This window comes from Camelina sativa, chromosome 20 (assembly GCF_000633955.1).
Source record: "Camelina sativa cultivar DH55 chromosome 20, Cs, whole genome shotgun sequence".
Lineage (NCBI taxonomy): Eukaryota > Viridiplantae > Streptophyta > Magnoliopsida > Brassicales > Brassicaceae > Camelina > Camelina sativa.
In genome coordinates, this window is record NC_025704.1 from 526,145 (window position 1) to 542,040 (window position 15,896).

The following is a 15,896-nucleotide window of genomic DNA, read 5'->3' on the forward strand; positions in this document are numbered from 1 at the left end:
TTGGTCATGAATCATGCTTTTCTAAGCTATAATATTAATATTCACATAAAAAAAAGCTATAATATGAATATCGAATACCATATGATTTTATGGTTTTATTTTATTTTTGACGTCATAGTTTTAATTGTTAATTTAACACTATTCTAGAAATGAATCGTAATTACAGTCCATTTATTTTTTGTTCGTGATTCAATATTAATATATCTGGAATCATTAGTTTCTACTAGTAATTTTATAGTGGTTAATGGGACGCTCGTTTTGGAAATATAGATGATTTATATAAAAAAAAAAAAAAATCTTTCGTTTAAAATAATCAAAGTTGTGAAAAAAACGGGTATGGGCTATAAGTACGCTTTGGACCTAAATGGGCTATAAGTCCATTTATTTTTTGTTCGTTATTCAATATAGTATTTTTAGCTTACAAATGACGTTGATTAGTTGAAGTATCATGTTGATAATTTTTAGTTTCTTTTGGTTGTACTGTTCATCAAGATATTGCCTAAACAAATTGGAACATTACGTAATAAATAATATTCACACATGAATCTAGTGGCAGTGTTATTCTCTGTGATTTTGACTCTTTTTTTTCTTTCCTTCGAGACAAAACAAGAACAGAGGTACAAGTTGGGCAATTATGACAAGACTAATTCGATCATTAGCTACTCTGTTTTTGTGTCCTGAGTTTTAGACTCTACCAACAGGAGATAGAGGCGGAGCCAAAGGAGATGAAGCTTTTACGGTGGTTTTTGCCTCGGCAGCACATGTTATGACCGTCACGCACACAAAAAACGCTTGCAACGGCGATACAAACGAACCAAACTCAACACTGTAGATCCCTGTCTTCAGCTCAGTCATCGCCAAAGCCGGACCTGACTCTTGTTCACTTCCTTCCTGCAATGTTAAAAGACTACTTTCAGGAACACAAAGAATATACACTGATTTTACATGGTAATTTAATTTGATCTCAAACGAGTTTGCATGGAACTCTTAAAAGACTGTTGTGTTTATGTTACCTGATCGAACAGTTTGAAGCTTTGGTTGAACTCATGGAGGGGTGATTTGTTGGAGAGGACATGGAGTTTACATCCAACATCCCAACCACCGCAGTCGCATACCCCTCCAGATCTCCACCGGCTAATCAACGGTGATGGTGCTCCTTTCTCCGGGGAAGTGTGAACGCCACCTGGAATGATCACAGTCGTTTCCTCGAGGCCAGTACAGTTTTCTTCGACCGGCTTCTTTTTGATCACTACAGCTGCAACCTCTTTTTTCCCTTTTACTTGCTCTGACTCATCAAACAGAACTGATTCTCTGATAACAGAAGATATGTTTCTGAAGTTCTCATCTGTTAAATCTGAGCTCATGGAGTTGCTCAACCGCATCTGACCGATTACATTGTAGACAAACCCGCAGTGTTTCTCTTTGTGTCCATGGATAAGCCAGCTTCCGCTTTTTTTCTTCTTGACTTCATTAACCGAGTAAAATGTGCAGTACTGAACAGAATCATCTTTGAACGATGAGCTTTTCATTGAACCACCAAGAATGCTCCTGGTGTTGCTGTTGTTATCATCGACCACAAACTGAAACAGAGGTATACCGTTTCTGATCGTTAGCTGAAAAAGAGCTCTGGTTCTCGATGTGTCGCTCTTGGTTTGGTTTGTATTGGAAGAACTCGATCTTGCTTTCGCTGAAAGAACATTCTCAGAGCCTTTGGGTTTCCGTAAAGGGTCAAGAAGCCGTCTTAGAGGACTAACTCGAGATGATCTGCAATGAGTGTTCTGGTTCTCCGAGTTACTTGACTGAGATGGACAAACTGAGCCATCGAATCTCATAGAGCAAGACTTGATGGTATCTTCAGAAGAACTCAAAGGTTGGACAGCTGAATCTTCTTTCACGCTGAAACTTCTGCTGAGACGACCAAAGCTAAAACTAAACCGCTTGCTTGGTGAATGGTGTCTCTCCTTTCTGGATTCAACTTCACGTATTTCTTGATCAAATATCCTGGAAGCTGTCTTTGAATGCCTTCTCCCACCAAACCGTTCTTTTTTACCCGAATGATCAGCACCAAGAGGCAACAACACATCTTCAGAATATCTCTCTAGGTCGATAGAGAGTGGACAGGAACGAGGTGTTTGAGATCTCAATCCTAAAGAGCTATTGAAACCGTTAGCTTCCCTTGCTACTACCCTCGTGTTATCATCCAGTGACTGTGAATGGGACTGTTTTCTTGAACGAAGGAGAAAAATGTTGCTGTACTCCTGCTTTTCAGAAGTAAGACCAGCTTCCGAATCGCCAATCATCTTCTTCTCAACACAATGTCTTCCACTTTCTGTAGCTCTTTCTCTTGCTTTTTCTTGTGCATGTCTCTCCCCTGCCCTTTTCTTCTGAGTCTCCTTATTCATGGCCAGTGACCCCACAGAGTTTCCCATATCTGACAATAAACCTGAAGTGGATTCAAGATTTGAATGCGATCTTCTGCTCTTCCTCGGCTCCACTCCTTTACCAGAGGACTTATTGCTACAAGGTTCTACTATTTCCTGCATATTTAATGAATCCCTAGAAGCCAACTCAGGTCCCAAAGAGCATTGAAGATCCCGGGACACTTTAACTTTACCGAGATTTGAAAAAGTGGGGAACTGGTCATCAATCTTATACCTACGAGATTCATTGGGAACAACTACTCTAGTAGAAGAAGTAGAAGCAATACTAGTACTAGACACATGTCTCTCACTTTTCCCACTAGATCTTTCAGCTCGACCACGCTTCCATGTCTCTAGACGTTCCCAATCCAAGACTCCAACATTCAAAACATTACTCTGTGGTACGCTTTCTTCACCTCTGTCTATACGTTGGAGATAAGCTGGCAACTTGGACATATATTTAACAAGATCATCACTCTGTTCCAAAACACATTCCTTTCCACGACTACGGCTTGAAGGTTTCGTTCTGACACGAATCTCGCTGTTTGTGCCACTTGTTTGACACTCTTCCTTTACAGTTCCTCCTTTATGTAACCTCGCATCCGTCATCTCTGACGTTCTTGGACTCTGTTTCAGAACATCTGTCAGCTCAGTTCTTGTACCCATTATTCATCTACAAAACAGAAGCAATGAAACTTATCTCCATTAAAACAAATATATCAATAAAAAAAATAAAAGGGAGAAACTTTCACTTTCATATAACTCTGGATTAATACATAAACTAACTAAATCACGAGAGAGACTCGGATTACTACTCATTCTCTCATTGAGAAGTCCACAATGTATAAAAAAGACTAAATCTTGATTTCAATGTCGAGACGAAACCCTAAAATTAGTAAAAATATCTGCTTCTAAATCCTTTTTTGTTCTTTCTCTCATTCACCTAATCAACGCAACATCCTCAGTAACACTCTTAACATTCTCACAGGGAAAGAAACATTACCATTAAGAGAAAAGACAAGATTTTTTTTTCATAAAATCGCAAACTGGAGTTGGTGGTGGTGATGGCTGATATCGTCGGAGAGAAGAAAACAAAATTTTATTAAAATGTGGAGGAGCAAAAAAATAAAGAAGGGGACAACGTGGAGTAGAAGCAAAATCGGAAAAAAAAAACAGAAACCACAGAAATCAAGATTCAATCTTGTTCAGATTTAAACGTCAATCGAGAAAGTTTTAAGACTAGTGATCGATCAGAGAGAGAAACAGAGAAAGAGAGCAAGGAATCGAAGAAGGAGGAGTTGCGCATAGAATCTTCCTTGCGCCGCTTACGAGTAAAACCAAAGAAATACTAAAAAAAACAAGAGAAAGAGAAAGAGAAAGAGACAGAGAGACCTTCGTGTAAGAAATCGTACGGTCGTGATTAATAAGCGTTTAGGGATCGTGTGGTTCGTATGAATTAAAGGCCCATTTACAAGACTTCCGTTTTGTTTTCTCTCTCGCTCGCATCCCCAAAAAAAAAAGAAAAAGCAGAGTTTTTAACGAGACATACCGACGTCATCAGTGATGACTCATCACGCACAAGTTTTTCTTATCTTTTTCACTTTTTTTCTCTGCATATCTTCATTATTTGTCCGTTACGGCTTTACAAATGTTCAATCAGTTTCGCAACTTCTAATAGTATATGTAATGACAGAAAAATATAATATGTATTTAACTTGTTATAGAGATGTTAATCTTGACTTGATTAAGAGGTTTATTATATTCTAGAATCAAATCAAAATGACATTATTAGTAAAAACTTTTCTGTTGTATTTTCTTTTGCACATGTATGCCACCCACAATTTTACATGTCTTAAGGTTTCATGGATAACATCATTATCATATCAAAATGACAAAATCCAATAATGTTTTTTTTTTTTTTTTTTTTTGGCATGAGGAGAGGAGCCTGTTATTTGTTTGACTAAGGAGACCACTTAGAGCAGTGATCCAATTAAAATAAAAGTAGTATATGTTATTATTATTTTTGTTTCAATAAAGCAAAAGGACTCTACTTTTTTTACCTTTTTCTTTTCTTCTAACATTATGATTATAGCACGTCGTAAACTTAATATATTACGTAGATTTTTTTTGTTGACTAAAAAGACAAAGTTATATTACGATTTGCTTATAACAAATACACCTTCAACACATTTTAAACATTAGAATTTAGAATCTCTTATACGTGTTTAAGAATTTGTAAAGTACATCGGCCAAAAAGGAATATTAAAAGGTTACTGGTTACTCAATGAATCTCGATATTAGGATTTAAGAACATGCTTTATATATGGTCCAAATCCATTGTTTTCAAGCAGCCAATATATACATCTTTTTTAGACAACTTTATATTAGATATATGAATTTCTACTGCAAAGTTTTCGGATTCAACTCAAGTGCAAGTTGCTGAGGTTACATGTGAAGTGTATAATTATTTAGCATATGGTGATGATGATTCAGCAAGGTGATTGATCAATAAATGTGACCTTACACATGGCTTAATTGGATTCTATATTAGAAAAATCTAGAGGAAAAGGGGTATCCATATACTTTCAAAAATTTGTAATACTCATATTTTCTTGTCACCAATCAATTATTCATAGAACACGTACATAATAATGTCACAAACAGTAACGTTATCATCACTGTCATCTTTATAAAAGGAAACAGATTATAATTCTTTTTTTAAGGAAATAATTGGTTTTTGCAATTTTACATTGATAATGAAATGTTTATACGGGAAGCAATAATGTTTCAAGTTTCAACAAAACAAGTCTCCCAATATGCTCGATGTCAGGTTTTGTTGATTTGTCCGGGTCAAACTCTGTAATAGGTTTGCACTAGAGAACAAAATTTGTTACATATCTTCAAAATTTATTATTAGTGATTCTCAAAAGTAGTAATTTTTTAATCAAGCTTTTTGACATTTAGTAACTCTTTTAATCTTTTTAGAAGGATAAAGACGACACCAAGTCATTCTGTTTTGGAAATATCCCCTTGCTTAGCTGCATGTAATCAAACAAAAAGAAAACAAAAAGTTGGTCTCACTATATCTATGCAATTATGCATCATCTAATTACTGGTTCGCTTGACCCGACTTTTCCAAACTGGTTTTGACTAATATGGGCCATAATTGCATATTATTAGGCCCATGGATGACAGCCCAGTGAAATTATGAATTCAAACGCATCCATAACTAAACAAATAATGAAAAGCTAAAGCGTTTGCTTCGGTCCATGAGTGAAGCGATATGTGCACCAAGGTAATTCTTTTTGGACAAAACACCAAGGTAATTTTATTTGAAAATCATTATTATTTTTACATTGAGTTTGCTTATTCAAAATCCCCAAAAATTTTGGTGCATTGGGCCATAAAACAAACAAAAAGTTAACTTAGTTTGTAGCTCAAGGAAATGAGATGTTTCTTTTAAGAACTTTTGATTATGGATATTGGGGTAGTGTAAGTTGAAAGTCATGTTCTTGTTAAAAATAATGATATAGCGTAAGGAGAAATTAAAAGTTGATGAAATGTTTGCAAGAGTAGAATGAGTAGATATACTATTCTTTTAATTTATATTATATATGATTAATTAACCATCATTTTAGTATTATGTAAGACTCAAGTCAAAACTCTCGACGTGATTATAGAACACACAAAATCATGATATTTTAATTGTTCAAGCATTATTCAAATATTTATTTACTTTTGTCATCGTGTTGCGTTTGTTAGACAAAAGGTTGAACACTTTCGACCTTATTTTTAGGGTTGCTTTGTAAGGGAAACAACGACGTACAATACGACAACTGATATAGAACAAAGAGACAAACCACTAAGTTGTTTGAATTGCTCGACACATCTACATACAATTACGACATTACGTTATTGGAAAATACCATATATATATTCCAAATTCCCAAAACTAAGGCCATATCTTATATATCAAAGAAACAAGAAAATTGAGCAAAATTTTGCCAAACATATGAAATTATGATAACAAGAACTCAGAAGAAAGTTATGGGATTTCTAAAATTGTTAACATCTTTCGCATGTTAATTTAAATTCCTAAGCAATAAGTAAAGGTCGTACCTACTTTCACATAGAAATGTTATTAGAAGTTTTTGTATGGAATTATCAGGTAAGCAAAGGGACATTATGAAGCTACCAANAATACATATTTTTTTTTTTTTTTTTTGTTTAAACGTGTAGTGACCACTCTTGATCGTAATATATACGCAAAGAAGATAAAACCGTTGGAGATTTTGGTTAGGTTTAGAACGAAAGACAAAGCATCACTTTCAATCTTTATCCTTAGGATTGGACCAAATTGTGGTCACTACTATGGAGCCTATTCGGCTGTACGTACCATTCAATTATTAAACTTGTTAAATGTAAATGAAAGCATAGAAATATAAAGTTATTGATTTTGAGTTGTAAGTAACACTTACATTGAAAATTTTCATTCACGTATTGAATGTGTTTGATTTGATACTACTGTATAAACTTCAAGGCTTTTAAGAGAGGACGCACGCATTCATTGTTTGGCAGTGAATGCATCATCACGAAGTAACAATTTTGAAAGTTGTAATATTTTTGGAAATTCAAAATATTTAAAATTCGATGCAGTACTCTTTTACAACTTCAAAACGAATTTTCAACTGGGTGGGGTGATACCAAATATATTTGTAGAAGTTGTAAAAAAAAAGGACAACAAATATGAATATATGATAACTTTTTTTTCTTCTTAAAACCAATATGAATAATAATATAATATGATAACTAAGTTAAAAAAAAAAATAGTACAAATTGTTTGTAGATGTATTGTACCGTTGGAATATCATTTGATGAATGCGACTTTATTTTTTTTCTTTAACAACTTGTATACGTAAAAAAAAAAGTACAATCTTATTAAATACGTCATTCTATGATTTTCTTGTTACCAAATCACAATCCAATTTTTTTTTATGAGAAAATTAATAAAAACGAAACAAGAGAACATCGTAGATGGATCCGTCAATTACACGATTCCCATAATAAAAAAAAACAATTAAATTATAAGCTATAGTATAAATTTAAATCTTGTCGTCATCGATTTGGATTAGTTTACTAACTAAAATAACCCCGTAAAAATTAAAATAATACTAATCACCTGTTTAGTGAGTGAAGACTGAAGATAAAGTTTAAGTGTTTTTAAATTTAAGTAGAAGATGCAGAGAGATCGAGGAAGGAGTAAGAAGGAGAGAGCAAGAGAACCTCATCACACTCACAGATACACACACTCACTGCATTTTCCTCTTTTCTTTTCTCAGAAAAAAATACATTTTTTTTTTCCGAGAAAATAAACTGAAAGAATCAGATCGGAAAAACAAAACAAAACAAAGGGCTCTCTCTCTCATAAATGTAATGCGATTCAAGCACGAGAAGATACAGAGAGCGAGTGAGAGATAATAAAAGGAGGCTCCTTTGAGCAGAGCGAAGACTGTGTTTTGAAGAGAGAGATTTTGCGGCGTAGTATTATAATGGGTGGCTCGTCGGAAGATTTGAAAATCGATATCATGCCGCCAGAAGTGGAAGAAGAGAAAGCTAGAGAAAGCAGTTGCTGCAGCAGCTCTGAAACAACCAGACATGAGGAGGAAGAACAAAGAAGCCCTAGTTGTACTACGGAGGATTTCACGGCTTCTCCTGTCTCTTCTCGTTGGTCTGTTAAGAATATCGACGACGGAGAGAAGAAGATTGGTTCGGATTGTGTCAAACATTCGAGGGTTTCAGGTTCGTCAATGCACCCACCAAGTGTTTGCTTTTATTCCTCACTGTCGATTTCGTTGTTTAAAGTTCGTAGCTTTTGGATGTTTTGTGTGAATTTAAAAAGGTCACTGAAAATTTCGTTGTTTAAATTAAAGTCGTAGCTTTTTAATTAATCGAGCTTAAAGTTCGTAGCTTTGGATGTTTTGTGTGAATTTAAAAGTTGTTTATGTTCTTCTGGTTTGACTTTGTAGAGATTGAGATGATGAAAGAAAGATTTTCCAAGCTGCTACTCGGGGAAGATATGTCAGGTTCTGGGAATGGTGTCTGCACAGCGTTAGCTATTTCAAACGCAATTACTAATCTTTGTGGTATGTGGAAATGGATTCACTTTTCAAATGATTTGTTGGATTCAACTCTTCTTTGAACAGATCTTGATTGGCTTTGTTTGACTTTGTGTTTTGCTTGAATTGTTTAAAACAAATAAAAGCTACTTTGTTCGGACAACTATGGAGGTTAGAACCACTACCTACAGAGAAGAAAGAGATGTGGAGAAGAGAAATGGAATGGCTTCTTTGTGTGAGTGATCACATTGTAGAGATGACCCCAACTTGGCAAACATTTCCTGATGGAACCAAACTTGAGGTACAGACTATACATAGCCCTTTGGATGCGTTAGGTTGCTTTTTGTTGTTGTTGTTTCGAGTTCTCTATTTGTGGATAAGAAGAAACACTAAATTTTCTTCGGATTATTGACTCAGTCTTTTTCTGGTCCCTTTGTTGCAGATAATGACTTGCAAACCAAGATCAGATCTTTATGTTAATCTTCCAGCTCTCAGGAAACTAGATAACATGCTACTCGTAAGACCCCGTGACCTCTTTCGCCTTACCAAGTCTCTCTTTTAGGTATTTTATCTAAGCAGCAAAGGTCTCATTTTTCTTCATCTTCCATCTTTGCAGGAGATATTAGATAGTTTTGAGGAGACAGAGTTTTGGTATGTTGACCAAGGAATCATGGCACACGAATCAGCAGCAACGGACGGATCATCTTCTTTTCGAAAATCTTTTCAGAGACAAGAAGACAAATGGTGGCTTCCCGTTCCACGGCTTTCACCAGGAGGTTTACAAGAAAACTCAAGAAAACAGCTGCAGCATAAACGCGACTGCACTAATCAGATACTAAAAGCTGCTATGGCCATCAACAGTATCACACTCGCTGACATGGAAATCCCTGACTCATACCTTGAATCTCTTCCACGGGTAAGAAAAAAAGGAACTATGCATATATCCCGCTAACATACTCAGTTATGAAACCTAAAGTTGCATTTTTCTTTGTATGTTTCAGAAAGGAAGATCCTGCCTCGGTGATTTAATCTACAGATACATTTCGTCGGATCAATTTTCACCTGAATGTCTTCTTGATTGCCTTGACTTATCCTCTGAACATCAAGCCATAGAGATAGCTAACCGAGTCGAGTCATCAATCTATCTATGGCACAAAAGAACTAATTCCAAACCAGCTACTAATTCTAGAACTTCGTGGGGAATGGTGAAAGAACTAATGGTTGATGCAGAGAAGCTAGAGTTAATGGCGGATCGAGCTGAAAGTTTATTGATTTCTTTGAAACAACGGTTCCCAGGTCTTCCTCAAACTGCTCTAGACATGAGCAAAATCCAATACAACAAGGTTTCTTCTCTCTACAACACGGAAATCAAATCCCATATCACTCTGTTTACTTTTTAATGCTCACTAAACGATCTTCCTTTTTCTCTGTTTTAGGACATCGGGAAATCAATTCTGGAAAGCTACTCGAGAGTTCTAGAGAGTTTAGCGTTCAACATTGTGGCACGTATCGACGATCTGCTTTTTGTTGATGATCTTACAAGAAATTCATCTGAACAGATTCCGACAACATTAGGCAACGACGCTAATGACGCCCTCAAGACCATTGCATTACCTGTTTCGAACTACACAACTCCGAGCTATTCACCTTCAAAACAGGATCTCCGATCATCAATGACAGTTCCACCATCTCCTTCACGGTTCAAGATTCCTCACAGTAGCAGTGTTAAAAGGGTTTTGACAGCTTACGTAACGAAGAACGAACCTAGTAGATTAAAGGATCTTCCAGTAGAAAGATTGAGTCATTCCCATTCTTCGTCCGGTGAGAGATTGTCTCTAGAGAAGTGCATGAAGGAGTCATTGAATGTGTCGAACCTTGATCCTGGGATTTGAATTACTACTGCTCCTTGGAAAAGTCTCTGTTTTTTGGATCCCTTTTCCTACATCTTTTATAATGTTTATTTTCTTCTTGTGTGTAGTTTAGATTTGTATTATAATAATTGGAAAGATGGGCTTTGACTTTGAGATTACACAAAGGAACCAAGTTCGAAGATTATTAACTCAACCCAAATATGAACGCTATAAATGTAAAAACTAAAGGATCAAGAAGAACTACGACAAATGTAAAAGGAATCTCTCCTTGGAATCTATGAAGGACACATCTTATGACAAAAGGCAGAAGAATCTCAACATTGTTCTGCTCAAAAGTAGATTCCCATCTCAACATGATAAGGAACCTTTCATAACAATCCAGACCGAGATAACCAAACATTCATATAGTAGTATAAGTGTATACCAAACTAATACAACTGTTTCCTTCGATTAAAAGAGAACCAAAAAGAGTTTATTTTATTTATATGCGTGGAAACTGGAGAGATCTATAGAGTTTTTGTACAAAACTATCAACGGTTTTATCTATATAACAAAGGGAAAATCAAATCTGAACCGGTCGGGTCAGTCACTAAACCACGACAAGGGCCAAAAAAAAAACTCCCCTGTTTTTGCAACTAGCTAGCTCTAGCTTCAAACTTCTTCCATACTTTTGTAATAATAAAAGATGAGAAGTTACTACAAACGACGGATCAACAGCTACTCTATCTTCTTATTTTTTGTTCCTATGTACCTGCAAAATCCAAAAACCGAACCAAACAAACAACAACAAAAAAATCAGATTTTCATGTCCTAGAAGTTAGAACCTAAGCATAATCGTTCCAATGGATGTTTTGTGTTCAGTATACCTTGCTTTTGTAGTTATAACAGTTGCTTACGTAGTAAGATCTCTACTTAATAATACAGAGATCCTGGAAACAAAAAAAAACTCAGGAATGGTTAGAGAAACGAAACAAGATTTCTCCAAAACAGAACAACATGATGGAAAGATGAGAACCGATATACCTTGCCACCAATTTCCTCTTGATGCACTCCCGGAATCATCTTCGCCTCCATCTTTCTTGTTCTTCAAAAGGAAAGAAACATAAGTTATAAACACACATCAAAAGCTCCACAAGACTTAACTCTATAAAACAGCTACAGTGGATCAAGAAAGTTTCTAGCTTTTCCTCAGAGTAAATCGTCATTAGAGTCTTTACTTTTAGAGACAATATAGGCAATGAAGTTAAGATTTATACCGTGGAGTTGATGGTGGAATTAGTCTGAGAGTGGAAATAAACATCAGGGCCACCGTAATAGATGGAAGAACTCAGATGACAAGGTTGTACTCTCTGATCCTGCTGATAAGCTAAACCAAGATTCTCCTGATGTTCCCTGTTTCTATCAACATCACCTGCAAATAAAAAATTCAAATATCAACAAGAGAATTGCAAAAACAAAAAGACTTGTCAAAGATGATGATCTTGTCTGAAAATAATTATTACCAGACTTAGAGGTTTTGTCGTTCCAGCCACCAGTCACAGTCTCTTGTCGCCCAGATTCTCTACCCAGAGCCTGAAANAAAAAAAAAAAAAAAAAAAAAACAATAAATTTTCTAAAACAGAGAAGAACAGTATCAAATGCTTCACAATGGAGAGAGAAACTTGTGATCCAAGCCACACAAATCACATAAAAATCTTCTTTTTCCTTTCTCTTGAGTGTTCTTATTCTTAATATGGGGTAGGTTGTGGGGTCTTCCATATTTTGAAAACTCTCTCTTTTTAAAAAAAAAATCCACTATTTGCAACAAACAAAAACAGAACCAAAAATTGTGAATACGAAATTGAGAATAAAAATAAATCAATCAATCAATTCGGCTATACGATCAAATCAGATAAATCAATCGTATCGATTTTAGAAAACCCTAATTCCTAAATTCCCAACGAAACTTTTAATCGAAATCGAAATAGAAACAGAGGTTTACCTAATGAAATTCAAACACAGACAAAATTGAATCCCAGATAAATCAAAAAAAAAAATCGAAACTTTGAGGAGGAATGAGGATAATTTATACCGTAGAAGGAGGAGCAAAGATGGATCCGAAAACCCCAGAAGAAGGAGAAGGAGAAGAAGGGTTATCTCTAGAACCAAAAAGCTCAGAGGTTAACGAAGAAGAAGAAGAAGAGGAGGAAGGTAAAGCCTTCTTCTTTCTTCCTTCCATTGATATATTGATTTCGTCTCTCTCTCTCTCTTTTTTAGCCTAAACCCAGAAATCTCTAATACTATACGTATTGTATATATTACGTATACTTGTATAAATATGTATATTATATAGAGACAGCGTAATATATGTATTGGTTTATACGATGATGAAGAAAAGAATATATGAAATTTGGGAGAGAGGAAGAAAGGGGAAGTAAAACTTTGGTTCAGTCGAGACAATTTATAGAACAGCTAAAGTGACTCAACTCAACTAACAACAACAAAACCTGGTTTGGTTAATTTTACCGTATTAAATTAAAAACCATATATGTAATATTTTTTCTCTTATAGAGAAAACAAATTAATAGAAAGGTTAAACGACTGTTTTTATTAAACACATATCTTTGTTTATGATGTCACTGGTGACGTAATTATTATTTTGTGCAATGGTAAAAGTGAATNTTTTTTTTTTTTTTTTTTTATCTTTTGCTACTTTACATAGTTTTTATCGATGTGTGTCATCGAGTGAAATTAGAATTTTATAACTTATTTGTTTTATCGTTGCTGTGTGTGAGTAGAATAACTTGATCATTCTATAATACTGTACTAATTTGGTTGGTATACTCTTACTTTAAACAACTGATAAGTAAGTTTGGGGATGCCTGCTTTTATACTAGGTTGACCCAACATCAATTAGACAACTGATAAATTTTATGTAAAAGATTTGCGTAACAACAACATCAATGTACAGATGTCTCGGCTGGTACGAGGACTTGCTTGACGGGAAAATATCTATTCTTTTTTTATAAAGGAAAAAAACGTCGGTAGTTGGAATATGATTTCATGTCAATGTCATACTACTAGTATGATAAGTTATTGTATCAAATTACCGTTATCTGGTTTACTCAACATACAACTCCCCCACTCGAGGTGTCTGTTAAGGCGATCGACACGTGGTAATCAAATTAGGGAGTAGGACCAAACTTTATCTTAGGTCGCCAGTTACCAAATAGCCACGTACGAGAGTCACACACATCCAAACAAAAAAAATAAATCCAAAATGGATAATTAACGAACCCCCTTGAAAGGAAGGATGAGTCAAAGTTCGTTGGGTTTTTATATCTCATCTTTGACTCTTCCACTTCTCTCATTCGCTCTTTGTGGATTTCACGTGACAGTTTAAACAAAAAAAAAAACAAGACCTTATCTCTTCTCTATTGTCGGCTGCAACATTGAACTTGGCCTCTCTCTCGTGATCTCTACTCTCTTCTCAATGAATGAGACGTTTCATTAAATGCCCTTAACACTTTTTTCTTTCTTTCTTTCTTTCTTTCCCCAACTTCATTTGGTTTTCTAGTAGTAGTATTAAGGTTTCGAGATGTATATAGTTTTGAAAACCATGGCCACTTCTATTCTGCCTTACATTTACATCAAATTCAGGTTAGATTTTGGTGGTTGATTCTCATGCGAGAGAGATACTAGACGACGACTGGCAAAAGGATAAGATAGAAAAAAAAAAAAAAAGTAAAGATTCAATTGCGTCTTGGCTTTTGTGACTACTATTGTTTAGTCTTGAGGAATTTTAAGATTAGGTAACAGGTTAATACTATAAATAGATTGAAAGTTTAACTAATTATAAGCTCCATCAAACATATAAGCATAAAACTGCAATACGGAACTAATAATAAGCTAATACTTATGTGTGTAATAAATTAACTATGAATATTTTGATTAGCCGAAAATTACATTTTAATTAGCCGAAAATTACATTTTAATTAAACAGAAAATTATATAATACATAGAAAGAGAGTGAAAGACTATAGATAAGTTTTAGTAGTAATTTTTCATACGTAAATATAGTGTTTTGAATAACAATCTATAAATACTTTTTTATAAAAGAAAGAAAAGAAAAAGTTATTTTAGTATAATGTGAACAAGTTTGTTAGTTGGTTTGGGAACTTGGTATCAAGCGGAAGATACGTCAGGGAAACTGCTAACTACGACACATTTCCATATTCTCTTCTCGAGATTCTAATAAGAGAAAGGATCTTTTTTCATTCGTAATGTTTGCTCCATATATACATAAATAAATTGTTTTATTAATGTATTTTTTTATATAAAGGCCAATGAAAAATTCTCGTGATGGACTAGTAAATTTTGCTAGCCAATAGGCCCAATACGAAAATCAACTAGGCCAATTATGAGCCCAATCACTTATATTAAGTTTTTCGTTTGGATATAGAGAGCAACGTATAGTTGGGCTCCTTGTTTGAGACCCAATGGCCCAAAATAAAATTGGGGTTTTGTTAATCGTAAGTTTCGAAAAACTAAACAAAAAGAAATAAAAATTTGCACCAGCCGGGAATCGAACCCGGGTCTGTACCGTGGCAGGGTACTATTATTCCACTAAACCACTGGTGCTTTTGTCCATTCTATAGGCTTATTAATATACTATCATTACTTTTACATAATTGAAGATCTTCTTTTGTCCATTCTATAGGCTGTACCAAATCTAATCTGTCATCAAAAGTATTACATATGAGATTAGGTTAAAATGAGAATAAACAGAAGAAGAATAAAAAGAAGGAGAGAGAGGGAGAGAGAGTATGGGGGGAAGATAGCGTAAATACAAGACAGAAACAGCGCCCAGGAGTCACGCAACCTAACAGGTGACGTCATCACAGTGCTTCTCTCTGTACTGTACTACTACCCCTCTCATATGGACCCAATATATATTTATTTATTAAAATGGTTCATATATTATATTATCCCAAATATTATTTTATTTATCCAAAAATATTTTGTGACATGACCAATATTTATGTTACTTCTCTTCGTTTTATAGTCTTTAATTATAAGAAACAAAAAAAAAAATTATGAGGCCAACAAATACACTTTTAAAACATATTGTTACAAATAAAAACATACTGTAATTAACAACACCAAAAAAGTATATTTACTTCTCGTCAAAGATTAGACAGAAACCAAACCATCATGCTTTTTTTTTTTTTTTGGTATAGATAGTTATAGTTAATCATGTAGCTAATTTGTTATCTTATTCAGTTAATTCCTTGTAACAAGAACAAATGTTTTTTCTTTCTTTCTAGAGTGTAAAAATTCGATAAAAATGAGTTTAGCTTTTCACCTAGATGCTAAGTTGGAGATTTGATGGAACATAACATAATATAGTCGTCAACATGTGGTGTGGATTTGTCATTTATGTTATGATATGACCATTTATTATTCTAATTTAATGCGTCTCTCCTTAATTCTGATTCACGAGACAACAA

At 34.6% G+C, this 15,896-nt stretch overlaps 3 protein-coding genes and 1 non-coding gene across 6 annotated transcripts; 1 reads left to right on the forward strand and 3 right to left on the reverse strand.

Moving 5' to 3' along the window:
• On the reverse strand, positions 503–3,909 carry LOC104768365. Of its 2 annotated transcripts, none has more exons than XM_010492311.2 (3): positions 3,813–3,909; positions 1,014–3,093; positions 503–891 (listed from the first exon to the last, which is right to left on the reverse strand). In XM_010492311.2, exons 2-3 carry the CDS (start codon positions 3,084–3,086, stop codon positions 685–687), a joined length of 2,280 nt encoding a protein of 759 aa, XP_010490613.1. In that variant the 5' UTR covers positions 3,087–3,093; positions 3,813–3,909; the 3' UTR covers positions 503–684. The 2 variants fall into 2 exon arrangements, with proteins under 2 accessions (XP_010490613.1, XP_010490612.1); XM_010492310.2 differs by lacking the exon at positions 3,813–3,909 and adding an exon at positions 3,424–3,779.
• On the forward strand, positions 7,579–10,591 carry LOC104768366 (rop guanine nucleotide exchange factor 7-like). Its single transcript, XM_010492313.2, has 7 exons — positions 7,579–8,219; positions 8,447–8,563; positions 8,683–8,837; positions 8,979–9,053; positions 9,153–9,452; positions 9,538–9,879; positions 9,973–10,591. The coding sequence occupies exons 1-7, from the start codon at positions 7,970–7,972 to the stop codon at positions 10,426–10,428; spliced, it is 1,695 nt and encodes a 564-aa protein (XP_010490615.1). The 5' UTR covers positions 7,579–7,969; the 3' UTR covers positions 10,429–10,591.
• Positions 10,858–12,840, reverse strand: LOC104768367. Of its 2 annotated transcripts, XM_010492315.1 has the most exons (6): positions 12,479–12,835; positions 11,910–11,979; positions 11,664–11,818; positions 11,431–11,491; positions 11,274–11,336; positions 10,858–11,158 (listed from the first exon to the last, which is right to left on the reverse strand). In XM_010492315.1, the coding sequence occupies exons 1-5, from the start codon at positions 12,623–12,625 to the stop codon at positions 11,320–11,322; spliced, it is 450 nt and encodes a 149-aa protein (XP_010490617.1). In that variant the 5' UTR covers positions 12,626–12,835; the 3' UTR covers positions 10,858–11,158; positions 11,274–11,319. The 2 variants fall into 2 exon arrangements, with proteins under 2 accessions (XP_010490617.1, XP_010490616.1); XM_010492314.2 differs by having other exon boundaries at positions 11,274–11,491; positions 12,479–12,840.
• TRNAG-GCC lies at positions 14,957–15,027 on the reverse strand. Its single transcript has one exon. It is a non-coding gene; the product is annotated as a tRNA-Gly (tRNA).